The sequence below is a fragment of the Eptatretus burgeri genome, chromosome 1 (assembly GCF_056783735.1).
Source record: "Eptatretus burgeri isolate ZD-2024b chromosome 1, Ebu_testis_v1, whole genome shotgun sequence".
Classification (NCBI taxonomy): Eukaryota; Metazoa; Chordata; class Myxini; order Myxiniformes; family Myxinidae; genus Eptatretus; species Eptatretus burgeri.
In genome coordinates this window covers 103218461-103245960 of record NC_140961.1, presented here as the reverse complement: position 1 = coordinate 103245960, position 27500 = coordinate 103218461, and the positions used below count along the sequence as shown (strand labels likewise).

The 27500-nt window shown below is 43.9% G+C and overlaps 1 protein-coding gene across 2 annotated transcripts in view; it reads left to right on the top strand.

Moving 5' to 3' along the window:
- Positions 1 to 27500, top strand: part of LOC147035084 (actin-related protein 2/3 complex subunit 1A-like) — an 80561-nt gene that overhangs the window by 2117 nt on the left and 50944 nt on the right. For both annotated transcript variants that reach the window (XM_085893406.1, XM_085893414.1), the window contains exons 2-6: positions 597 to 687; positions 3637 to 3741; positions 17113 to 17335; positions 26069 to 26176; positions 26886 to 27095. In XM_085893406.1, the coding sequence (XP_085749532.1) occupies positions 624 to 687; positions 3637 to 3741; positions 17113 to 17335; positions 26069 to 26176; positions 26886 to 27095 (710 nt within the window). In that variant the 5' untranslated portion in view covers positions 597 to 623. The remainder of the gene's footprint in view (positions 1 to 596; positions 688 to 3636; positions 3742 to 17112; positions 17336 to 26068; positions 26177 to 26885; positions 27096 to 27500) is intronic.

Genomic DNA, 27500 nt, shown 5'->3' with positions numbered 1-27500 from the left:
AAATTGAAACGCCCGTGGATTGTGGTATTCAATTAACCGGAAATGTAACAATGAGCTGATACTCAAGGTCCCCTGCCTTTTGGGTGGTATGATTAATAGATCTGTATCGTAGTAAAGCGAAATGTTGAATGTTGTTTTTTGAAATATCGTGTACACAAGTCAAGTTACCAAGATGATGCCATGGCAACAGAACTCAGCCAATCAAGTCCGTGATCTAATCAGGTTGAGATAATGTCATGAGGAATAGATATCTGTCATATGAAAGCGAAATGTTCCACGTTTTTGAAATATCACGAACACAAAACTACATGGACGGATGATGTGATATGATTAGTTTTTTGATGTTATTGTATTGGATTAAACTCCATGCTTGTGGATCCCCTTTATGGCAGTCCCACCTCCTCCCCCACACATTACGTCGACAAAATTATCTAAGAGGAAATATGATTATTAAAAAAAAAATTATTTTCTTTTCTGAAAACTTGTGGAATGAAATTCTTCCAATCTTTGAGCTGCTTTTGACATTGAAATGCTGTTTGTATTATTGCTTGATCAACGATAACACATTTTTGTGGGGTTTGTGTTCATGCTATCAGGTCTTCACGTGGTATTTGCTGATAATCATGTCGCTGTACAGCTTCATCTTGGAGCCCATAACGTGTCACGCTTGGAACAAAGATCGCTCGCGTAAGATATGCCACTTTCTATTTCAAAGTTTCACGTTTTGCTTTGTGCTCATTCATTTTTGTCACTTTTCACTCACTGAAGTTGTGTTTTATGAAATTGTTGGAGAACCGTTGCCATTGCTCTGAAATTTTTCCTGTTTGGCTTTTGTCGTCACTTACTTTGATTTGATTTGGTTTGATGTTGAGTCTTTAAAAAAAAAAAATATTAGGGATAATTGAATGCAAAATACGAAGGAATACTCATTGAGACTAATTGGTTTTGCATTCCACTCCATTTTGTAAGACAAATGGAAAAAAAGAAAATAATAACCTCAAATATACTAATGCTCACAGAAAAGCTTGTTCGTATTGTATATTAAATTCATGACATGGACATGCTTTCACCGCACCATGAAAGGTACAGCCTGACCCACCCCAACAGGTGCTTCGTAGTTGTAGACTACAAGGCCTGTAATAAACAAACTTAATCCCCAGAATGCATTTGGATTTTGACCAGGATCGATTCCCTCGAGTCGTCTTGGAGTCTGCGGTATAAATATTTTTGTTTATTTTGTGACCGGTTATGTTGCCGTGCAGTCGTCAATATGTGGTGTTGCTTACTGAAGTGCAATTGGCAAGCTTCTATATTCTAATCAACGACATGAATGGGGGACAAGATATCCAAAAGTTGTTTTTATCCCCACGCCGACCTCATTTAGCTTGATCCACATGTATTGTATAATGTTGTTGTGCCGGGTTCGGTGGCGAGGACGACCGCTAGATAGAGCAGTTGGGCCGTCTCCCACCGAACACCGGAATTGAAGGTCATAACCTTTGGGTAACTCCGTAGGTCATGGGTCCCTTAGTGGACCGTGGACGCCAATATTTCGACTGCGTGGGGTGGGGTTAATTGTCTAATTACAGTTTACCTAAGTACCCACGCCGTCTAACTACCGGGGAAGCCACACCCTCGGCCGACTTTGTCCGAACTGAGTCGCTGTTACCGACTCGGACCCGGTGAAACCGAGCGGGGATTACCGTAGCCTGCCGGACCAAATGAACAATTTTACGGCACAAACGGCCTCCCTATTTCTCAAGCCCGCACCGTGCTGGGTCAATGATAGAAACGACAGGCAACGAGCTGGTACATTTAACAGGGGTTTATTTATAATGGGGAGAGGAAGACAAAGAGCAGAGTTACCCCAAATATAATCAAATGTACAATGATGCAAGGCACTGATACCGTTTCTACTTAAAGACTGGGCCCACAGATGCACACACACATCCAAAAGAAATGGACCCCACCAGGTCTTTATTTGGTCCTCCAGCCGAGGAGGATAGTTCAGCTGGGGGGACAGAGGTCCGTGGTGTACCTGGCCGCGTCGTGCGGCTTGCCGACCTGCCCCTGTGGAGCCCGGGATTCTTGGCGGGGAAGTCGGACGCTCCGACCACCAGCCCACGCGCTCCAACACAAACCACCACGGTGGGACTCGAACCCGCACGGTCAGCTTCGCACCAAGCGCCGAGGAGAAGACCAGGGGCGAAGATCGACGACCACGACAAGGAGTGCCCAGCAGGCCAGAACACAGGGTGGGTGTCCGACCAACAACCTTCTCTCGCGCACCTCTCGACTCTCTCGTTTTGGCGCTTCTCTCCTATTTTTCTCGGCGTTCTGGCTTCCCATTGGCTGGGGCATGCGTGCGATGCTCGCCCTTCGCTCATTGGGCAGAGGAAACACTCCATGCCATTTTTCTGGAGTGGGGCTCCGATCTGAGGCGATGGAAGCCCCGCCCACGTCTGTGCTCGGCACGCATGCGCGTGAGGAAGGCCGATGGTGGCAGGAGCGAAGGAGGAGGATGTTCTTGTTGTTGGGTATTATTTCTGACGAAAAAATAACTCGCAGTGCACGTACACTTAATCACCCATTAAACATAGGGACGGGACTGAAATAACTGAATAACTTATCGAAATAACTGAACTTGCGGGTACTCTGGCTGTTCTGTGCACATGGCTGCCACATTTGTAACAATATATGTTGGCATACGCATGAAGTTCTTTGCAAATTTCCCCCCTTTCCCAATTTTGAATAATTCTAATAAAATATATGAACTAGAACGGCACTTGGTCGAGCCTCCTCCAGGCTAAACAGTTTACATTTTGTTTCCCACTGATAGGCCTGATCTGGATCCGTCCCTTAACCAAATTCTTGTCACCGACACAACTCGACAACAAGTTTCATCGAATCTGACCGCAACGTTTTGAAATATCATGCTATTTATCATTTTTTGGAACAATTTCTTAACGGTGAAGAATCACTTTAAACAATTAAAAAAAAAAATTATCGTGTCCAGATCTGGATCTTCTACAAAATCTAATTAATTCGTCCTTGTCACACACCCAACCTGTCCACCAAGTTTTGTCCAAATTCGTCCATAACTCTTTGAGCTATCCTGCTTGCAGACAGATGAATAGGGGTGAAAACGGTCTCTGTGCACCTTCGGTGGCAGAGGTAATGCAACTATTTTCCATAATAATTCACACATTGCCGGTGCAGATGAATACTCGTCAAGACAAATGGTCCATGGAACCTATCCATTCAACTTGGCAACCATCTATTGTGCATCTCCTTTAGTTTTCAGCCAATACACTGCACTGCTGATCTTTATGAATCCTGTCCAGCTTCCACTGAGTGAATTAAAACAGAAATTTGCAGTTGTTCAGTCGGGAGTCCTGAGTTTGCCAGCAACCCAGTGTAAAGTGCCTGCAGCTCCAGACGAGAATGTTATACTTTGTGCCATTCATTGCTCTATGAATCTAACTTGCGGAATCATTCGCACCGAGTGCTCATGTAGCTTTATGTCAAACTTTACACTCTGAAGCTTGCATGTTGCAGCACTGTACTACTATAGTACGCAGCAAAAGAGACCTCATTGGTTAATTGTCCTAAGTGCTTTCTTTCATTTGTTTCTAGAAATTGCAATTAGTCCCAACAACCATGAAGTGCACATATTTCAGAAGAATGGCACTCAGTGGACGAAGGCAAATGAACTGAAAGAGCACAATGGGCGCATCACAGGTAAGAGTGTTCCAAATATGCCAGAGGCCATTTGTTTACATTACCAAGAGTTGTAACGTTTTAAAAAAAAATTCTCTTGATGCTTCCAAGAAACAGTGCATGTATGCTGTAGCAGCAATTTCAGACGATGTATTGCTTTTCCCCAATCCAATGTGACATTGCCCAATTTGTCGTACATTGGCCATTTTGGAAGAGCATTAATGAGTCCTGATTGGAATGTGATCAGCAATGACTTTAAACAATGGCAGTCGGGAAGTATATATTCATAAAGAAAAGTCATGGCTCCTTCAGTTAGTGACAGGCATAAAAAAAACTTCCTGTGACTACTCAAAGATGCCGATGCGAGTCAGATGTATAGCCCTGTTATTGTTTCCTGTGTGCTTCTCTTGTGTGTCGTACTAAATCAAGCAACTCCTAACTTCAGAATATCAGTTTTGAAACATGATGCCATAAATGGTTGAATTTGGGAGTGTGACGGTACCGGATGGTGTGGACCACTCCCCCGATCCCCCCCTCCCCCCACTTTCCCTCTCCCTCTCTCCCCTGACCCACACGAACGAAACCATTCAAGATCCGCTCGTATTCCTGTTGAATGAAGCTTTAGTATGGTGAAAGGGTGGAGGAGGCGATCCTCGTCTCACACACATGTCCTCCTCAATCATGTAAAGGAGCATAGTTTTGTTGTCAGAAAATTTATGGAATGTTAATTCGATGCCAGTTTTGCAGAGGATATTTTTGTGTGTATACTGTCGTGGCCAAAAATATTGGCACCCTTGCACTTTTTTCAAATAACTCGTAATTTGCTCGAAAATAAGTTGAAATTAACAAAAGTGTTTGGTGTCCACAGTTCTTTATTTCACTTTTAAAATTACAGAACCTTTGTTTTTGATTCAGAACTTAAATAGCCTTTTTAAATCAGAAAATAAATTGAAATGGTATTGACAAAATTATTGACACCCTTGACTTAAATATTGGTAGCACAGCCTTTGGACAAAATAACTGCAGCCAAGCACTTCCTATAGCCATGAATGAGCTTCCGACACCTCTCCATTGGCAGCTTGACCCACTCTTCTTTTGCAAACTGCTCCAGTTCTCCCAGATTTGAAGGGTGCCTTCTCCCAACTGCTGTTTTCAGATCTCCCCACAGGTGTTCAATGGGATTTAGATCTGGACTCATTGCTGGCCACTTCAGAACAGTCCAATGTTTTGTCATGAATCATTCCTGGGTGCTTTTTGAAGTGTGTTTGGGGTCATTCTCCGGCTGCAAGACCCATGACTTTCAATGGAGACCCAGCTTTCTGACATTGGGTTGAGTGTTGCGTTCTAAAATACGTTGGTAATCTCCTGATTTCATGATGCCATGGCACATTCAAACCACCCAATGCCAGAGGCAGCACAGAAACCCTAAAACATCACTGAACCTCCTCCATGTTTGACTGTAGGGAAGGTGTTCTTTTCTTTGAAGGCTTCATTTTGTTTTCTGGAAACAGAGAGAAGATGTGCTTTTCCAAAAAGCTCGAATTGGGTCTCATCTGTCCACAGGACATTCTCCCAGAAGGATTTTGGCTTGTTCAGGTGTGTTTTAGCAAACTCCAGTCAGGCTTTCTTTTGTCACTCTTTCAGCAGTGGGGTCCTCCTGGGTCTCCATCTATAGGACCCCCTTTCATTGAGTTAGCGACGGATACTGCGAGTTGAAACTGTCGTGCCTTGTGTTTGAAGGTCAGCTTGAATCTGTTTGGCATTTGATTGTGGTGCTTTCTCCACCATTCAAACAATCCTTCACTGCAATTTTCAATCAAGTTTTTTTTTTTTTTTTTTTCTTTGAGCCACGTCCAGGGAGGATGGTGACAGTGCCATGGGCTTTAAACTTCCTGATAACATTGCGTACGGTGGACACAGGAACATCAAGGTCTCTGGAGATGGACTTGTAGCCTTGAGATTGTCCGTACTTTGCTACAATCTTGTGTCTGACCTCCTCAGACAATTCTCTGGTTTTCTTTCTTTTCTCCATGCTCATTGCGGTACACACAGTGACACAAAACAGCAGAATGACTCCTTTTCTCCTTTCAAACTGGTTGAATGAGTGATTTTTTTTTTTTAATTGCAGGCACCTACAACTTCACCACAGGTGAGTTCAATTCCAAAGTAAAGGAGAATTACCTGCTTGAAATTTCATTATTTCTAACAATTTCTAAAAAGTGCCAATAATATTGTTCCGGGGCATTTTCAGATTTCTGTGTGGAATAAGCTGAGATTTAGTAATTTTTTTCAGCTTTTTTTGTTTTGTTCCACTGCAAACCAAAGAAATGCATTTGTGGATACCAAAATATTTTTTAATTTGAGCAATTTTCTGGAAGAAATGGGGCATTATTTGAAAAAAGTGCAAGGGTGCCAATATTTTTGGCTATGACAGTATATTGTGCATCATACATGCATATAACTTGTTCATGCCTATTACCTGTTCACCTGTTAAATTGGGACATTTGGTCATGCATTTCCCTGCAACAAGTGCAAAAAATAGTTTCCATCACGAAAAATTTATTATTTTTCAGTACTTTCATCTGCTTAAAAAAGAAAAAACCAATGTCACCGGCAGGGTGACCCGTATCTTGCCAAAAGGTGACCACGTGTGACTTCTTTAAGGTCACACTGAGGTGAACAGAGCTCCTATCCACCAGGAGCGACTCTTGAGGAATCTCTGCCTACGAGAGATTCCGATGAGAATCGTTCTACAGAGTAACCATGAAAAATATGCGTTTGCCTCATAACGTCACCAAATGACGTCATAATGTCTCAAGCTTGACATATCTAGAAGCACTCATCGAGGTGTTCAATTTGAGGTACTACACAATATGGTTCCTAAAACTTGAAAATTTGACCTTGGGGTCAAATTTGTTTGACCAAAGGCGCTAACTATGAAGGTCAAGGCCAATCGCCACCAAAATTAATCAGCTGAGCGCCAGACCATGAACTATATTCCCATGAAGTTTGAAGACGATCCGATCAAAATTACTCAAAAAATAAGGGTTTCGTCGACTCCCCTGATTTGCGACAAAGTGACCTTGACCTTTGACCTTGACCTTCAAAATTTTATGTTCTGAAAGGGACCTCTATAGGCCTCTGATATGCGAAGTTACAAAAATTTCCAATGATAACTGTGCTCTGCAGAATTTTTTTATGTGATTACAGACAAACAAAAAAAAAAACATACAAGCTGACTAACATATCTTGCAAAAACTTCGTTTTGGAAAGATAAAAATTAATTTCATTTTGCCTTTGAAAATGAACCACCCATGCAGCCTTTAATCAGCACTATGGAGAGATAATAATAAATAATTGTAAGGATGGTATGCCAAAAATATGTAAACAAGGTAGTGATGGTCACAAGATATTATCACGCGAAACCATCCCTACATTTCTGTGAATAATGGTTGTTCCATGTCCATACCTTCATTCATTTGCAATGATAGTGCATGCTGATTGTTTCAATGTATTAAATTGACCAGTGAAATAACGCACACGCACACGCACACGCACACGCACACGCACACACACACCAACTAAATCAAGAGCTATGTATCGTGTCATTTGCAGGCACAACCATTATTCAAAGAAAGATTTAGGGATGATTTCACATGATAATATCTTGTGACTATCCCTCCTTTGTGTACATACTTTTTGGTACACCCCTATATCCTTTTTCATTAAAAACAACGTTTTTTATAACTTGTTTCTGTACTTTAAAAAACAATCAAACTGATTTACATGCTGCAGAGTTTAATTTCCATTTCACAATGAATTATCTTATCAATTGTGTGGGAGACACTGCATTAAATAGTGTTACTATTATGTTATAATGGGCAGTGATAATAGCATCTACAGCAGCATGTCGTGTCTAACATCCCCACACAGGAAGTCCACCACCATCTTCACAACATTCTCACATTTACCAACATCATCCTCACATTTAGTACCATGTAAAGTTATAACACTTGCGAGCTGACATTATAAAATTTTAAATTACAAGTAAACTAATATACTTTATCAGAAGTATGATGGAGAATTATAATACTTGTTCACTCGCAAACTGGATGACTCCATTATGGCTATTGGTTTATTGGAACATTTGATAAATAACATGGCAGTTATTACGAAGGTTATTCGATTTTAAGAAGAGAGTTGATTTGTTTGTCTCTGGTGCTGAGTACAATTTGTGCAAGAAGACTGAAATTCTGAGATTTCTAGACTTGCTGCACATCCATATGTTCAAGCACACTGCACTTTCAGTACGCACCCCCCCCCCCCCTCCTCTCACCATAATGGTCCAAACTCGAAATAATTAATGGTTTGAAAGGTCTCGATGTGGTCATGGTACAGAAATACATAATTAATAGACATACTCATGGTGCAATGCTATGCATTTCAACAGTTGATCAAAGTACAGTACAGTGCAGTACTCGCATTCAAATGGTACGTAATTGATAGACATGCTCACATGGGTCGACCAAGACTTCTCGTGGATGTATATGTATGTGTGTGTATATATATATATATGTGTATATATATATATATATATATATATATATATATATATATATATATATATATATATATATATATATATATATATTTCTTCTTCTTTCGGCTGCTCTCGTTAGGGGTCGCCACAGTGGATCATCCGTATGATCCGCATCGTGATTTGGCACAGGTTTTATGCCGGATACCCTTCCTGACGCAACCCTGGTCACCTCTTACGACACAGGGATATGGTACACCTATTTTAACCGGGGCATACACCGGGCCCAGTACACTGGTACTCACTTCGCCGACCTCAGAAGGATGACAGGCTGAGTCAACCTCCTGATGTGTATTAATTCAAGCAGCCAACGGGGCTTGAACTCAGGACCTTTTGGATCCCAAGCCGCTACCCTAACCACTACGCCAACACCAGGAGATGTGTATATATATATATATATACATATATATATATATATATATATATACATACAAACATACATATAGACATACACTGATTTTAATTTTTTTTTTTTTTTCTGAACATGGCCCTCAACCTTGCTCTCGATGAAAGAGGAGGCCATGCAAAGTTTGGTTGCAGTGGTTCCTGCAGGGTCTGAATGCATAAAAAACAAACAAGCAAACCTTTTTGTTATATACTGGATTTGCAGGGGTACCCATTATTGCCCAGTATATATTTTTTGTGTGGCATAAAACACTTCCCTTCACCCACAAAGGAACGGGGGTCAGGGATCATTCAATATTACCTTTCATCGAGCTACAAAGGCTTTGGCGCTATCGAGAGATTTGAAAATGGCCCGTCATGGTCGCATGTCCAACTCACAGTCCCGTGACATTAGCGTAAACCCCGTGGAATTGCCACTGTCAATTGTGTCTATGACCATGAGACTCAAAACCAAGGGATCGCAAAATCAACTTCACACATAGAGTACTGTACCTGATAGGGTGGTCACAAAGTCCTGTTGCCACCCTCTCACACACCCCACACCCCCCAATCATCCACCCTGGTACATTTATATTTTGTCGCGGGGGTTGCTGGCCTGGATTAATCGCCGACCCAAATTATGGTGATGGGCGGTTAACACCACCAGCCCCTCGTACGGTCAAGCAGTTCCTTATTGATAGGAGGCGGTCACGTTGATCCTCGGAGATTTGAACGCATGTGGGAGAGGCAGTGGCGGAGAGGCGGAGGAGCACAGCACAGTAAAGGACGCACGGAAGGGGGGGGGTTATACTCAAACCCCACTACAAATACACAGATCCAGTTTCTTAAAATGAAGACATTTAATGAAAATGAACGAATATTTACAAAGGACAACAATTCAAAAGGTAATGATAAAAACATGAAGGAAATAAATCCTAAAGTTGAGGCGCCTCTTCACACATTTAAATACAGACAAAGGGAAAACGCAATAAAGAGAAAACCCTTCCTTTATTCTTGTACTTAGCTTGGCCCAGAGCTGGTCTTTGTGGAACTTGGAATCGAGGCGCTTCCACCAGCACATGCAGATGCGTGCAAAATAGCGCCTCGTCGCTTATCTCGTAGCAGGACAAATGCACGACAGGCAATCTGTGAGCGACACACCACATCAAGGCTCAGAGACCCAGTGCAGCTGCTTCGTGCGTCAATCATCCTCACCAACCCAACCAAGAGCCAAAGTCCTGTGTCTTGCTTCATCACATGACCCAAGTCGCCTCAACACGAATGCAAGGATCGTGCCGTCCTCCTCGTGCATGCGCTCACCATGAACTCCACTCTCCTCTCACGTGCACTCTGCCGATCTCTCATCCTATTTAGTCTGATTCCTCCCACGCCTAACAATCCTCCGCCTCCGGGGCGTGGCCTGCTCGCACGAAACCCGGAAATGCAGGGCTTCTGCCTGCTCGGCACGTTTGCTTGTCCCATAGTTGTTTTAGAGGCTGTTTCCCGATCTTTATTATCGATCTTGAAATATATGAACATCAGGAAAAGTCACAGGGGGGCAATTGCATACTGGAGAAGCTTATTCTTAAACCCTAGCTAATTAACATGACACCACCCCCCTTGTGGTGACAAGTAGCACTTAAGCTCACAGTTTCCCTCGTTAATCACATCACGATGCCTCCTCCATGTCCACGGACCAAACAACTCTATTCAATGCTAAATTCCTTATTAAATTCCTCCATCTTCCCCTACAACCATAACAATATATTTTGGTTTTTATGACATTCAATGTTTTGTGTATTCATGGTTTACATTTATATCTCTTGTGTGTTTATTATATTAATTTATCAAGTTCTTTGGAAGGGGTAACGGGACTTTGTAAACCCCCTGTAGATTATTCGCTTAGAGGCATTGTAAAAGTGATACCTTAGAAGTGGAATTAGATGTTATTCGTCGAATGGATGCTTGTTAATGTACCATTGATGTTTTTAGGTTGTTTGCCTCTCTATAAATATAGTGCCGTTCAGGAAGAAGAAGAAGAAGATGATGATGTACCACTAATTTTGACCGCTTCCAGAAGAGGTTTATTTGTATTTAAATGTCTGATAATTGTTTTGTATGTGTACTTCAAAAATAACTGGCATTGATCAAAAGTTTCAACACGATACAGGGATTAAAAAAGAAATATATAAAAATACGCACTTTTTTTTTTCTTCAAAATGTTCGAATTTTTTTGTTGCCTAAAACATTCCCTGGCACTCAATGATGAACCTCTGAAAGTTTGACAAAGATACGTTCCGCCATCTCTGAGACAAATGGTGACACACACACAGCTCTCTTGCAGTATCGATTGGATAAAACTTTTTGGGTCAAACTTTCACATGGTTCCACCTTGCAGAGTTTTCCCTTCACAACTTTTACTTTTGCCATTTTCAACTTCTACGTCTCAAAAACGAATTTTCTCCTGTCATTGTATTTTAGTGATTTGTTGGCATTGGAGGTTCGCCCATTGCCCGCATAAGTATTCCGAGGAATTCACTATTATAGATTCATAGCATTTGGGAATTGATTTCCCAAAGAACAAGCGTAAAATCAAATCGTTTAATTGTTTGGCATGGGTTAAAAGATGCACCTGCAAGACAAATAATGAAATTGCACGTAATGCCCCTTCATTGTTGTGGATGGTTGAATATGTGGAACCCAGTTTCGTGAAATGTATATTTGCTCTAAATATGTACCAAGATTTGGCTTTGACTCATTTTATTTTTCTATGAGGAGTTTCTTGTTTGCAGTTCAACCTTTTTAATACCCCACTTATGTCAGATGAATTTGGGTATATTTGACTTGTGACTGTTTTCTCAATGAGCTTCATCATTATCATGGACTGTGATTGTGTTGAGCTTGAAGTGGTGAAGCGATAAAATTTCAACATGTCTGTACAACCTTTTTAGGTCATCTCTTCGAGCATGACCTAATAATATGGGTGTCGATGTCCTTCGATCCGTCCATCCGTTCATAATTAAGTTGAAGCGGGAGATCTGGTCATTAGTGATCCTGATAGAGGTCGATGAGACGTACACGATGGTATGACTTTCAAAGTCACTGAAGGTCAAGGTAAAGGTCACGAGGCCTTTGAAGTTGGGAAAATGACGATTTTCAAATTCTATCTCCTACATTTCTCAAGCGATCTTGAATTTGATTGTGACATATGAATGTATGGGACAATATCTAAATTTGATCAGGACGGATTTTCGAATTTCGCTTTCGTTTTGCCCTAAAAACTGCCCTACCTTCAGGAGGCTATATATTCTCCACTGGGCATGGTAAAAGTTAGTGAATGGTGCCATTGCATAGCAGCTGACCTTGTCTTTCATGTCCATTCGAAAGAATACCGATATATTTGAATACGTACACGTCACGTGACTTTGAATCATGCGAAAACTGCTTCATGTAGTTGCAAAATGACGATTTTCAAAATCTATCTCCTCCTACATTTGTTGTTATCTTGAATTTGATTGTGGCAAATTAATCTATGGGAAAATATCTAGATTTGGTCGGGCCGGATTTTCGATATTCGCTTTCGTTTTCACGTCACGTGACTTCAAAGTTGGCCAAAAATCCCTCCTGACCCGAGAACACTACACCCTAGTAACAGGAACTCATGCTTGTTTCTCGCAGAGATGACCGTCACTCCCGCACGGGTGTATTTTATTGTGATGTGAATAAAATATTCTTGTAGACCGTGTTGTTCGTCAAGTACTCATTATATTTGGGGTCTGACGGGGTGGTGCCGAGGGAGCACAATTACCATTCATCTGGCTGGTCTGGGTTCATTTCCTGACCCGACTGTAAACTCTCGGACTGGTGCTTCGCAGACAGGGCATTGATTCTCTCGATGTCCCATCCTACAGATTGATGATAGTTCGGGTCCTTTTTGCGAGCATTTGCTGGTGGATGTTAAAACACCATGTCTCACAAAGTAGGCGAGGCATCATCGGCATTTTGAACAAATTCTACTCAATTCTCTCCTGAACTTTGGGTAGCAGGTGGTCTAGTTTTCTCCTCTCCTCCTTGACACCGAGTTTTGTTGCTTACTATTTCAGTGTGTGGTTACTATGTTGGCAGCAGCTCCTACACCATAAGCATATGTCGTATGTGATCTTTGGCGATGGAGGCCAGCCATAACAATTATTTGGTAAAGGGAAAAACAAACAAACTGGTTCTTGATCCTGTTACATTGTTTGATGTCAGAAATACCTCATAGCTTGCTGCATGTCAGATGTATCCCCTCTTTGTGTGTGTGTGTAACAACAATCATTATTGTGATTATATCCACAGTTTACCCACCACCATGTTGGTTATCCTTTGATTGCTACACCAATGGGGACTAGGGGGTTATTTTGTGGTGAAAAGTCTCTGCTTCCTCCTCTCCCCATGTGTCTTCCCCTTTCCTAAAGCAATTCTGAAAAGCGAATGATTGGTTTATTTGTGAAAGTTTTTTTTTTTTTAATTCCTGTTTTTTGCGGCAAAACGTTTTGCAAGATTTTCCCCCCCACTGGAATGATCAGCGGAAAATGTGTTCTTCAGCTCCAACTCTTTAATTTCTCCTGTGCTTTGAACTGTCAAATATTCATGTAGACTGTGGGATAAATGCTTTGTTTATGTTCACATTAACGGCGCGTTGATGTGCCGGTTAATTTGATATTGATTTAACCAATGATTTGTATTCACCTTTACTTTCAATTGATTTCGTAAAGGTTGTTTGAAAACTAAATCAAATGAAAGACCAAATACTGCATTGGACTCATCAGAAGGAACCTGAATAAGCAGGAAATGTAATCACCAGGAACCTGGTTCAGATTCGGGTTTCAGCTTTCACTCCTCCACCCTCTAACCGATCCAGTGCAGCCAAGTGAGCCTTACAAGAAAATAATTGTAAGAATTAGCTTCTCCTGAGACAGATAGATAAAGAAGGACAATTAAAAGAGTAAACAGAAAATAAAAGAGAAGAAAATGAACAAAAATAAAACAAGTAGAAGACGTCGTGCAGAGCACAACACTCGCAAAATCCATAAAACAAATTTGACCTCAAAAATAATTCGCTGGTTGAATTCAGTGACCTGAAATGCCAATGGGATGAAAATCGAGGATTTTAGAAATACCTCCCGAGTTGTCAACCTTGGGACTATGTTGTCCTTTTGGCCTACGTTAACCTCAAAAATAATTGGTGATTCAATTCATTGACCTGAAATATAAATCCTCTTCAAATTTCAAGTCGATCGGATGAAAATTGAGTATTTTAGAAATACCACCTTCGTTGTTGACCTTTTGACCTCAACAACGACAGGCTTCTTCCATCTATCTACAATTCCAGCAATGTGTGTGTGTGTGTGTGTGTGTGTGTGTGTGTGTGTGTGTGTGTGTGTGTGTGTGTGTGTGTGTGTGTGTGTGTGTGTGTGTGTGTGTGTGTGTGTGTGTGTGTGTGTGTGTGTGTGTGTGTGTGACCGCTGTTTCTCGACAACCACTGGTCCGATCTAATTGAAACTTGCCAGATATATTGCTGGGGACCTGAGGATGTGCCTTTTCAAGGTTTGATATTAATCGGACAAGTGCTTCCCAAGTTATGGCCATTTATTTAACAAACCAATGACAAGACACGTTGTTGCGTGGGCGTGGCCGATGGGGAGGGGAAGCTCAGCCGCGTTCCCCATTACGGGTTACAACATACGGGCTTCCGGATAATGATGACTTCGTGTATTCTAATAATTTCTCGATTTCTTATGTGCATTTATAGATAAACACAATGCCCCAAGTTACGATCGTTTTCATATTAGAGGGTGCATAAATTTCGGTAACATCAGAGTGCTGGTATGCTCCGAACCAGGAAGTAAATTTTTTTTTCTCTCTTTTCTTCTCTTTTTGTTTTTCCTTGCCACGACATTGCGAAAAGGTTGGCGCTGATTGAATAATTGGGTATTAAAACGAAATTGCGAATAATATACGAACTTCCGGGCCACGCACGTACTGGCACGCGAGGGCGAAGAAACGGCCTGTGTGGTTGTTTGTTGCTCGCGGTTTGAATATTTATTTATTATTATTATTATTATTATTTTTTTATGTGCACGTACTAGTATGACAAACTCTACCATGTGGTGAAGTTTCGTGGAAATCGGTTTAAAATTGTGACCGGTAGGCAACAAACAGACAGACAGACAAACGGATAGAATAACAAAATCAACTGACCAATATACTTGAAAAATCTTCCATTTTGCAAATAATAAAAAGCAAGAAGTAAAGATAAACTTGAAAATCGAGATGAAATCGAAAACGACAAACCCTTTTGGAACTGTCTGCAATTCAATAAGCGAGCGCTACTTGTTACATCATCATTGAAAGCTAAAGGAGAAATTGTAACCATTCCAATGGGCATGGCAAATTTTTTCTCAATGATCACTTTAGCTCTGTATTAATGATGGAGAATTTATCCAGCTGCCCTTCTTCCATGAAACCCAGGATCCCAGACATACACACCATTGCTATATCAGCCACGGGAGTGGAAAAACTCCTTCACAACCTGAAGTCGAAGCTCTGAGTCTGGACAAAATCCTGACATGGTGAAGAATCACTTTAAAAATTCTTGGATCCCAATCAGTATCCAGGTCTTCACCAAAATCTAATCAAGTCGTCCTTGTCACACATCCAACCTGTCCACTAAATGTCATCCGAATCCATCCACAACTTTTTGAGACATCTTGTTCACAGAGACACAAACAGATGGGTGAAAACGTAACCTCCGTCCACCTTCGGTAACAGAGTTAACTAGAGGGGGAGCACTTGGTAGAGTGCAAAACCTCCGCCGCCAATACTGCAAGGTCACTCAAGTGAACCTGATAACCTATTCATTCAATTTGATGTCAACAGTGCTCACAGAGTTATAGTTTGCAACTTTCCCTTTTACTTTTAACTTTTACAAACTCAATTCATTCGTCATAACTAGAATCCTTGAGACAGAAATTGATTTTATGTAGGTATATCCACCTGAATTTCCAAAATCAGCCGCAATTATAATTTTGGCATGTTTTTTTTGTTGGAAATCACTTATAACATGTAGAAATGCAAAAAAATAAAATCGAAATTTTTTTGAAAATAAAGTTGCAAAAAATATTTTTTCTCTAAATTTTTTTTTTTTGGGGGGGGGGGAGGTTGGAAATCACTTATAACATGAAGAAATGCGAAAACCAAAATTCAAATATTTTTTCAAAATGGCCGCCATAGCGGCCATATTGGACTTTGGACCAAGTCCAAAATCTAATGGCATGATCCTTGCACCATACCTAATCCCCCCACCAAGTTTCGTCGAAATCCGTCCAGGAGTTTTTCCGTAATACTGTTCACAAACAAACAAACAGACAGGGGTGAAAACAGTAACCTCCGTCCATCTTCGATGGCGGAGGTTAACAATGAAGGAGCAAAAACTAATTGCCATGGAAAGGTGATGTCTTGGCATAATAGAAAGGGATGACAATATAAACTAATGGATCAGACATAAAACAATTTATTGACATTCTGGTTGCATTACAAGAAAACTGAAAAGGAACTGGGCTGGACACATCCACCAGTTGTCCGTTCTTGCTACAACAAGAATTGCAAACTGGTAACCTGGAGAAGGCCTTGGAAGAAGTGGTGGTAGACCAAAGATCAGGTGGAGAGATGAAATTGAAAATTTTACTGGAGTACAATGGCCTCAAAATACATTGAAATTAACAGAATTGATCTTCTTGAGGGAGGCTTTCGGCCTGCATTGGACAACCAACTCGATTACAATTGCTTGCCAGTTTTTTTGAAGCATCACTCCATGCTTAGCACTTGTACAAAATTGTACTTCCTGGACAATTCGATGCATTAATTGATGAACCATGTTGGCCATGCTATTGAAACAGAAGAAACAGTTTGAAGTTGCATACAATGTGGGGACATTTGGGTGTTATTATCATGACAAGGCTGTGGGCTGTTGAATGAAGGTCTTTGCTGTAACCGCTGTGCTTCCAGATGCCAATTACGCTCAGCCTTGTCTCAAGCCTGCTGTGGTTTTAGAATTATGATTTATTTTCTCTCGGTTATCTGAATGCAGATGGAAAATGACCGACGATCTCGTTGGTTGGGAAAAAATACACTATCTCTCCTTTGGTTCTTGATTTGTTCAGGCCTCGTCTAAACAGTATATACATTTTGTGATGTGATCATGATCGAATGATTTTGTAAACGAATTTTGTTTGCATCCTATTATTTGTACGACTTTAATGTTTGCCATAAAATTATTTGAGCAAAGTTGTTTCAGTCTAACCATCGACTTTTGTGTTTTTAATGTCTTGTTCCTCCACATTCTCATCGTTATCCCTTGCCATTTGCAGGTATTGACTGGGCACCTCATAGTAACCGCATCGTAACATGCGGCGCTGATCGCAATGCGTACGTGTGGACTCTGCGCGAGGGTGCGTGGAAACCGACGCTTGTTATCTTGCGCATCAACCGCGCAGCCACCTGCGTGAAGTGGTCACCACGTGAAAACAAGTTCGCTGTGGGAAGTGGGGCTCGTCTCATATCTGTTTGCTATTTTGAGCAGGAGAATGACTGGTGAGCGGTCACAGCTGGATATATTCATAATTCAAAGCCACGGATCTTGCTTTCCTTCTGTTAGCAATAGTTTTCTTTTGTAAAACATCGTTTCACAAAGGCTATATACTCGTACTACAAAATAAATGTACCTGCAGAAACCAAAGTTGCTGCTGTTTGTGCAATGTGTGGAACACCTACACGTGTTCACCAGGTGCATCAAGTGTTGCTTCTTTCTTTTTTTCCTGTTGTAGTGTGACTGGTGTCCCAGATTACAATTTAATTTAATAATGCAAGATATGCAGCTGTGAATGAAGATCTTACAATTGTGTGCAGTTGAAGCCAGAGATCCTTTTCCCTGCTGTCTTTCGAAGGCCTTCAGGGTAAAATCGATCCACCTTTTGATGTTACCCATTTCATTTTATTGGGGCTGGTGGGATGGCCGAGAGGTATGCACACTCCCCTCTGAGCTGTCCATCCTGGGTTTGAATCTTGGCTCAGCTATAAACTGTCATCCTGGATGCGTGTGCCATCCGTCAGATGAACGTTAAACTTGTGGCACCGAGTAAAGTCAGTCTCTGGTGTATTCTTACCCTCAATCCCCACCTACACCTTAAATGGTGTCACTACGGAATCTGCCTTCGATAAGGCAGAATGTCGAAACTTGGTATTTGCCACCAAATCTTGCATACACAACCCATCCCCCTTTGTCCTCGTATAGCCCCCTCTTACCTCCTGTCTACTGGAATTTGTCAGTTTTTTTTCACCTGTAAAGGTGGAAAAAGTTATGTCCAGCCTCGACTCTTCGCCGACGGGCCCAGATGGCATGCATGCCTACGTTCTCAAAGTCTGACCTGCTGCCCTTTTGCTTCTCCTTTGTTTCAATCTTTAAACTGTCATTCTCCTTGGGTTATCTTCCATCTGCCAGATGTCGGCAAACATAAGGATCCTCCAAGAAGGATGCATAAACACATCCCATCAACTACAGACCTGTAATTTTACTTGCAATGACATGTAAAGTCATGTCATGCAAATTCATCATTAATTCTAATGTTATCTTTCCTCTTTTTTTAATATCCTGATCTTTAACTATCAGTTTGGATTACATTCCAATCATTCAACTCTGGCTATGCTGTTGCTCTCTCAGCATTGATTTGAGGCTCTGAATTTAAATATGAGCTCGTACCGTTTCAGTGAACAATCTTCAGGCAGATGACAGCCTGGAATCTTGCTTTGCATCCAAATCTTTGCTGCCTCTGGTATAAAATACTGCCTTCATACCTGTGTTTCTTTTTCCTCCATTTGTGACATCAACACTGTGCTGTCATTGGAATCCACGCCTCCCTGCACTTCTCCCAGTGGAGGCTGGAGTGTCCTCAGGCAGTGAATTGGGCCCAGTCTTGTTCTCATCTACATAAAAAAAACCTATTTTCTCTCCTCTTTTGTTGTTAGTTCATTGCCTTTGTGCTTGTATCCAACTGTGGCCCCACTGCCTTCCTTGTCACCATGTTGCCTTTTTACCTTCCAGATTCTTGTTTTTCATAACATTTCATGTTGTTTAAGGAGATGGCCTGGCCTCTCCAATCCTACCCTGTCTTTTTTTCTGGCCTGTCGTGTCATGTCCTGCCCTATGCATCCTTCGGGCCTGTTGTGTTGTGTCCTGCCCTGTCCTTACTTCGGGCCTGTTGTGTCGTGCCCTGTCCTTCCTTTGGGCCTGTCGTGTCATTTCGTACCATCCTTCCTTTGGGCCTGTCGTGTCGTGCCCTGCCATGCCCTGTCCTTCCTTTGGGCCTGTCGTGTCATGCCATACCCTGTCCTTTCTTCGGGTGTGTCGTATCGTGTCGTGCCCTGCCCTGTCCTTCCTTCAAGCCTGTTGTGTTGTGTCCTGTCCTGTCCTTCCTCCGGGCCTGTCATGTCGTGTCTTGCCCTGCCCTGTCCTTCCGTCAGGCCTGTTGTGTCGTGCCCTGCCCTGTCCTTCCTTTGGGCCTCTCGTGTCATGTCGTGTCTTGCCCTGCCCTGTCCTTCCGTCAGGCCTGTTGTGTCGTGCCCTGCCCTGTCCTTCCTTCGGGCCTCTCGTGTCATGTCGTGTCGTGCCCTGCCCTGTCCGCCTTCAGGTGTGTCGTGTCGTGACATGCCCTGTCCTTCCTTCGGGCATGTCGTGCCCTGCCCTGTCCTTCCTTCGAGCCTGTTGTGTTGTGTCCTGTCCTGTCCTTCCTCCGGGCCTGTCATGTTGTGTCTTGCCCTGCCCTGTCCTTCCGTCGGGCCTGTCGTGTTCTGCCCTGCCCTGTCCTTCCTTCGGGCCTGTCGTGTCATGCCCTGCCCTGTCCTTCCTTCGGGCCTCTCGTGTCATGTCGTGTCATGACATGCCCTGTCCTCCTTCAGACGTGTCGTGTCGTGACATGCCCTGTCCTTCCTTCGGGCGTGTTGTGTCGTGTCGTGCCCTGCCCTGTCCTTCCTTCAGGCCTGTCGTGTCCATTCCTACCTTTCGCTATCTTCCCCAGCCCTTCTTCAGGCCTGGCCTGGCCTGCGATGTCCTGTCTTGTCATTCTGTACCCCTTTTTGTAACCTCTTTGGTGAGTTCTCGTTTCTGCCTCTCTTTTGTTGAGCCATCTTTTCTGGTTCTCTGCTGCTGAGCCATCTTGTTCGCCGCTCTGCTGCGGAGCCCTCGCTTACGCCTCTCTGCCACGGATCCCTCTCTTACTCCTCTCCTCCGCGGAGCCCTCTCTTACGCCTCTCCTCCGCGGAGCCCTCTCTTACGCCTCTCCTCCGCGGAGCCCTCTCTTACGCCTCTCCTCCGCGGAGCCCTCTCTTACGCCTCTCCTCCGCGGAGCCCTCTCTTACGCCTCTCCTCCGCGGAGCCCTCTCTTACTCCTCTCCTTTGCAGAGTCCTCTCTTACGCCTCTCCTTTGCGGAGCCCTCTCTTACACCTCTCCTTTGCGGAGCCCTCTCTTACGCCTCTCCTTTGCCGAGCCCTCTCTTACGCCTTCTCCTCCGTGGAGCCCTCTCTTACTCCTCTCCTCCGCGGAGCCCTATCTTACGCCTCTCCTCTGCGGACTCCTCTCTTACGCCTCTCCTCTGCGGAGCCCTCTCTTACGCCTCTCCTCCGCGGAGCCCTCTCTTACGCCTCTCCTCCGCGGAGCCCTCTCTTACGCCTCCTCCGCGGAGCCCTCTCTTATGCCTCTCCTCCGCGGAGCCCTCTCTTACGCCTCTCCTCTGCGGAGCCCTCTCTTACGCCTCTCCTCCGCAGAGCCCTCTCTTACGCCTCTCCTCCGCAGAGCCCTCTCTTACGCCTCTCCTCCGCGGAGCCCTCTCTTACGCCTCTCCTCCGCGGAGCCCTCTCTTACGCCTCTCCTCCGCGGAGCCCTCTCTTACGCCTCTCCTCCGCGGAGCCCTCTCTTACGCCTCTCCTCCGCGGAGCCCTCTCTTACGCCTCTCCTCCGCGGAGCCCTCTCTTACGCCTCTCCTCCGCGGAGCCCTCTTACCCCTCTCCTCCGCGGAGCCCTCTCTTACGCCTCTCCTCCGCGGAGCCCTCTCTTACTCCTCTCCTTTGCGGAGTCCTCTCTTACGCCTCTCCTTTGCGGAGTCCTCTCTTACGCCTCTCCTTTGCGGAGTCCTCTCTTACGCCTCTCCTTTGCGGAGCCCTCTCTTACACCTCTCCTTTGCGGAGCCCTCTCTTACGCCTCTCCTTTGCCAAGCCCTCTCTTACGCCTCTCCTTTGCCGAGCCCTCTCTTACGCCTCTCCTCCGTGGAGCCCTCTCTTACGCCTCCCCTCCGTGGAGTCCTCTCTAACTCCTCTCCTCCACGGAGCCCTCTTACGCCTCTCCACCGCGGAGCCCTCTTTTACTCCTCTCCTCCGCGGAGCCCTCTTTCGCCTCTCCGCCGTGGAGCCCTCTCTTACGCCTCTCCTTTGCCAAGCCCTCTCTTACGCCTCTCCTCCGCGGAGCCCTCTCTTACTCCTCTCCGCCGCGGAGCCCTCTCTTACGCCTCTCCTCCGCGGACCCCTCTCTTACGCCTCTCCTCCGCGGAGCCCTCTCTTACGCCTCTCCTCCGCGGAGCCCTCTCTTACGCCTCTCCTCCGCGGAGCCCTCTCTTACGCCTCTCCGCCGCGGACCCCTCTCTTACGCCTCTCCTCCGCGGACCCTTCTCTTACGCCTCTCCTCCGCGGAGCCCTCTCTTACGCCTCTCCTCCGCGGAGCCCTCTCTTACGCCTCTCCTCCGCGGAGCCCTCTCTTGCGCCTCTCCGCCGCGGAGCCCTCTCTTACTCCTCTCCATGGCAGAGCCCCCTCTTACGCCTCTCCGTGGCAGAGCCCTCTCTTACGCCTCTCCCCCGCGGAGCCCTCTCTTAAGCCTCTCCTCCGTGGAGCCCTCTCTAACTCCTCTCCGCCGTGGAGCCCTCTCTTACGCCTCTCCACAGCGGAGCCCTCTCTTACGCCTCTCCTCCGCAGAGCCCTCTCTTGCGCCTCCCCTCCGCGGAGCCCTCTCTTGCGCCTCCCCTCCGCGGAGCCCTCTCTTGCGCCTCCCCTCCGCGGAGCCCTCTCTTGCGCCTCCCCTCCGCGGAGCCCTCTCTTACCCCTCCCCTCCGCGGAGCCCTCTCTTACCCCTCCCCTCCGCGGAGCCCTCTCTTACGCCTCTCCGCCGTGGAGCCCTCCCCTTCGCCTCTCCGCCGCGGAGCCCTCTCTTTCGCCTCTCCGCCGCAGAGCCCTCTCTTTCGCCTCTCCGCCGCGGAGCCCTCTCTTTCGCCTCTCCGCCGCGGAGCCCTCTCATGTCTCTCCGCCGCGGAGCCCTCTCACGCCTCTCCACCATGGAGTCCTCTCTTTCTTCCCCCTCTCCTCCGCAGAGCTCTCTCTTTCTTTCCCCTCTCTGCCGCGGAACCCTCTCAGACCATGCAGTCCCTCTTCTCTGTATTGAGATCCTTCTAGAATTAAATTTCTGTTCCTTGACAAGACTGTAAGAAATTGTACAGTCCTCCCTGCCCCCACTGTATCCATTACTTTCAACCCAGCTTGTCCCTTTTAAATGAGCATTCTCTACTCGACTCACCACTCTCTTGGCACTTTTACACTGTGTAATAGAAGCATGCTTTAATTTGTGGGTTGGGCTTGTCAAGTTTGTGCATTGACAGTCGAGGATACAGCTTGCAGTGGTTAAGTGAAATGTTGACATTATCTGATTTTTGTTTATTTTATTTTATTTTATTTTTGGAATATACATCGAGCTCATTTGAGACTTTCTGTTCCTGCTTGTGATGGCCCAGCTGCACTACAACTTATTGTTTTATCTGTTTAAACAGTTGTCTTTAATTATAACAGTGGAACTCAAGTCAGAAGCACCAAAAGCAAGTTTTATAGATTTTTGCTGTTTCGTGCTCTTTTTGAGCAAAGTAGACGATGCTATGTGTTCACTTGATAGCAAGTAGCTGTGCTTAATTTGCATGATCCTTTCAGCCCTGGTTTTTGGTTACACAGGGTAAGCTATTTATTGCGGCATGCCGGGATTGTCACAAGCAGATTAGAAAATGCAGGTCTTGATGAACTCACTTTGATGCGTAACTAATTTTCAAGCATTTACTCTGCGTGCCAGAGAAACTTAAAAAAATAAGTACATTGAAATGTCTTTTGAGTTTGATAGGTTAGATTATATATTAGTTGTGTGCAACTAACATTTTAAATAGTTTTCTTTTTTTACAAGTTTAAATGTTCTGACCACAAGGCCATAATGTTGTGACTCTCTCAGGAAATAACATTCCAAAGCGATGGAGCTTTGAGAGTTTTCTATTTAAATAACTCATGACGCGCTTCCCCTGTTTGAGACACAGGCTGAATAGCGTTGAGCTGTGCAGTAACTTAAGTGTCGCAAGTTTACGATTTCAAACCGCATCACTTTCAGCTGTTGGTGGCTCGCAATGGTTTTCACCAGTGTGCAGTATAGTTTTGAGGTCGGCATGTGCCTTTGTGGGATGTTTGAAATGGTGTGGCTCTTTGGTTTGGTCATGTAGCTCGCTTGCTGGTTGCAATGACTGTCAGGCTGGCAGTTCCCCACGAGTGCAGTTGGAATGTTTGTGCACCGACTTTAATGGTGTGAGTTCTTGCCACTCGATGGTATGCGTGACAGAAAATGCAAATCTTTTTATACATTATATCGTATTACTATCCATATTTGGCACCGTATACATAGTGGCAAGGTCTTAATTGAGAAAGGAAATGGAAAGAGAAGAGGCTGGGAGCTAGAGGGTGGGGGGGTGGTGTAAGTGGAGAAGGGTGGAGGAGGAAGGCATCAATTTTGCACACACTAAAATGAAGTTAGAGGCAGACGACCGATCGAGTAGTATTTACGAGTTATAAGCATGCTCTGGTTTGTTCATCGATTGCTTTTATTTAACCAAACTGGTTTTGTGTTTATAAGGGATTGTGTTCCATGATATGAAACTTTTCTTTCCCTTGTTTAGTTTCTTAGTTTAACCTTTTAAATGATCTGGCTGTTATTTATTTAATTATCTGATGCTGACATTAAATTGATCCATGAATTTAGGTATTTTGTAGATGGCCATTTCAATATGAATGTCTGATGTCAAGCTTGTATGGCTTTCTGGTTTCTTTGCTATGTTAAACTTTGTGGACGAGTTATACAACCCCAATATTTGAGGAAGATGCATAACCGACCGGTAGCAAATCAGGTGCAGCAGACATCCCTCCTCTCTAAATCTCACCTCCAAATCCCACCTCCTGTTTCCAACCATAGTTCATCTTTGGCAACTGCCAGCAATTCGCTTTGAGGACAAAAATGCAGGAAGCCACAGAATTGCTTCCCTTTCACCATATCACCAGACACCGTTTCTGCATCTCGTATAATGTGCTTCGTGGTCATCTTGACATATAGTCCTTTTTACGCCGAGATGAAGAGTGATTAGTCTGCTTTCCATTCTGTCAGCTATGGTTTGGCACACCGATTCATTCAGCCTGTGCCAGTGGAAGCAAAATTGAGTGGGATTGAGGAAGGGCAATACTGATCATCGTTCATCAGACTTCATTACCAAAACGGAGGAACAAAAATGCGGAAATCCTTCTTTGGAGTGGAGTTGGAAATGGCATTCTAAACCGATGGCAGCTTTACTTGCTACATGAACATGCTGCCAAGCCATTCGACCTGAATGTTAACCTAAATATATTTTGCCTTGTGTGCACATGTAAATGTGCTCAGCTGCATTGCAGCTGTGTTGCAATTTGTATCAGGTGAAACTGTAGTTTTGGTGTACAAAGTGTTGGATCCAAAATAAAATGTCGCTAATTGGGTGTCGCTCTGCGTGAAGCTTTCCCCACAGCACCATCACCTTGTGTGTTTATCTCATCGTTCCTCATCGGAAAATGAGTGCTTTTGCTGTGTTGTCAGAAAGGGTTGCGGGTTTTCACATTTTATTTTCTTTCTTGGCATCAAACGACAAACGTTTTTATTTGCGCTTCCTTCAGAATATGTGTGAGCAATGGTTATTCATGCACGCAAAAGGGAAGATGCTGAGCTTCTGATTTCCATGACAATGGTCATTTATCGACTCTTAGTGGGGCAGATAACAGCAATTTTTGAGAGGAATCGTGCAAATGATGATACAAGCATCAAATATGGCACATTTGTTCTCTTGGCGATTCTAATCAAATGTGCCTGATTGGCCATTTGAAAATCCAAGTTTTAGAAAAATTTGAAAAAAAAAAAAACTTCAAAAAAAGTCAAGATCACGAATCAATGTTGGATGCTGGCTGGGATTGGTGAATGTTTCAGAAACATCATCAAAGACGTTCCAAGTCTGCCACGCAGTTTTCTTCCCTTTACCGCGGAAGGCAGACACGACATCACATCCAGTCAACGCATGGAAGTATGGGATCCCTCTAGCTTTCTCAGGCACTATTGCAGAAACTACCTCATGGACTGGAATCCATCGTGCCTTTGCTCCTTGGCCAAAGGCAATCCACATGTTCTGAAGACCGAGTTCCTGTAAGGATGGCAGTACAGATATTACTATGACTAGTACGTCCGTGTCATTAGCCTTAATGATAATGGACGTGCTACCATCCGTCGTTACATCCCTGGCGTGTACAAATATTCGAGTGTCAGCTTCTTCATGACAACATGGAGACACAGCATCCAGTGACTTCCTTGTGTTGCTCATGGCATCTTCTCCTTTTGTGACAATGACTGTGCTTGTCGTCTGTGCTTCACCCATCTTTTCCGCAAGGAAGTGAAACAGCTCAGTCTTGTTGCTGTCATCTCAAAGAAAGCTTCCCATGTTACTTGGGGTCTTACTGGTTCCTGTCGCTCTTCTTCTGATTCCTTGCCCCCTTTTCGACCTTGCCTCGGACTTCAGACTTGACTTCTTGTACACATCAAACACTACGTCCACCCTCTCGTACCTGACACCATAGGATTCCACCTTTGGGATGATGTCTTCTTTCGCATAGTCATCAAATATCTTTGAAGTGCGTGGAGGTAGGGCATTGATAAGTGCTGAGCCATCAATGATGACTGCATCTCCCCTTGGTTCTCTGTCTGGGATGTTCACTTGCACTTCAAGAATTTCAGCCAGCTGTGACTTTTATTTTTTTTTTCAAATGGCCAATTGGGCAGATTTGATCAGAAAGCCCTGCAGAACAGAAATGACAAATTTGATGCTTGTATCATAATTTGCACGATTTTTCTACTATCTACTACACTATGTTGATTGCAATATGATGTGTCTGGTGCCATGATCATTGCGCTTGTCTGCAGGTGGGTGAGTAAACACATTAAGAAATCTCTTCGTTCAACAGTTCTAAACTTGGATTGGCATCCCAACAACATTCTACTGGCTGCAGGTTCCTGCGATTTCAAGTGCAGGTTGTCTTTCAAAAAAAAATTTGATTCAATCCTTCAAGTTGGTTACTTTTTGTTTTTTTGTTTCATTTTTGTTTTATTTTTTTAAATTTAATTGTTTTAATTTAAAACTATTGAATTGTTTTAAAAACAAAAAAAAAAAATTTGTTTCATTAATTTGTTTAACTTTTGTTGAATTTTGATGGTCACATAAATTGTTTTTTATTTTCGTCAATTCCACCTCTTTCTGGGTTTCTAGGTTCTCACTGTGCATTCACCCTCCTTTTATTTCTTTATTTATTTATTTACATTTTCCAGGTTATCCCTGCTCCTTTTCCCTCCTCTTCTTTATTTAATTATTTATTTATTTATTTATTTTTACATTCTTCTTCTTTTCCAATTTTCCCTTCCATTTCTGTGGTTGAGAGTTTGTGCCTGTATCCAACTTGTTCACTGTTCACCCGTTGTGCCAACTTGTTCAACTTGTTACTCAAGTTCATGTCTCCCTCTCTCCCATCATGTCTCTTTCTGCCCTGCTGTTGGTGTCCCTCTCCCTTTTCTACTGCACTTTTCATTCTGTTATGTCCTGGTCCGTTGTGCCTTCTTGTTCCTCCACAGGCCTCGACACTGTATAGAAAAAATACAAGAATTTCGATTTGCTTTTGAATATTATTTCCATTTTTACCTTCAAAGGACATTTCATTGTTTATAAATAAACTTCTCTTGGTTGCAGGGTATACTCTGCTTACATCAAGGAGGTTGAGGAAAAGCCTTCGCCTACTCCATGGGGAGTCAAAATGCCTTTTGGACAGCTGATGGCAGAGTTCAGTGGTGGAAGTGGAGGTTGGGTACATGGTGTCTGTTTTTCTCCAAGCGGAAACAAGGTAGCCTGGTCAGGGCACGACAGCACCATATCGATAGCTGACGCAACGCAGGGCATGGAGTAAGTGCATACCTTTGATTCTGGGTAAGGTCATTCAGAGTAAGCCTTCACTACTTATCAATTATCAGAATTCTAGGCTCACTGCTCAACTCCACTCATCCATTCCTCTTTTTTCCTTCCCATGGAATAAACTTCCACATTCTCTTCAATCTTGGTCTTCCCTCCAGGTCTTCAAGACAGCTATTCACCATCATCTCCTATTCAAAACCATGGTCTTTTCCACCCCTGTTAATCCCCTCCCTCGACCCAAGCCCACCTCCTTTCAAGTTTCCAGTTTTTCATCCCTGAGAGTTTGCTTCTGTATCCTGCATCTTGTCTACCCCATGGACTCTTCCCTTCCCCTCATCCTTCCTGACATCCCTTATTTTTCAGTCTCCCTCTATTTTTCGAAGTCTCCCTCTATTT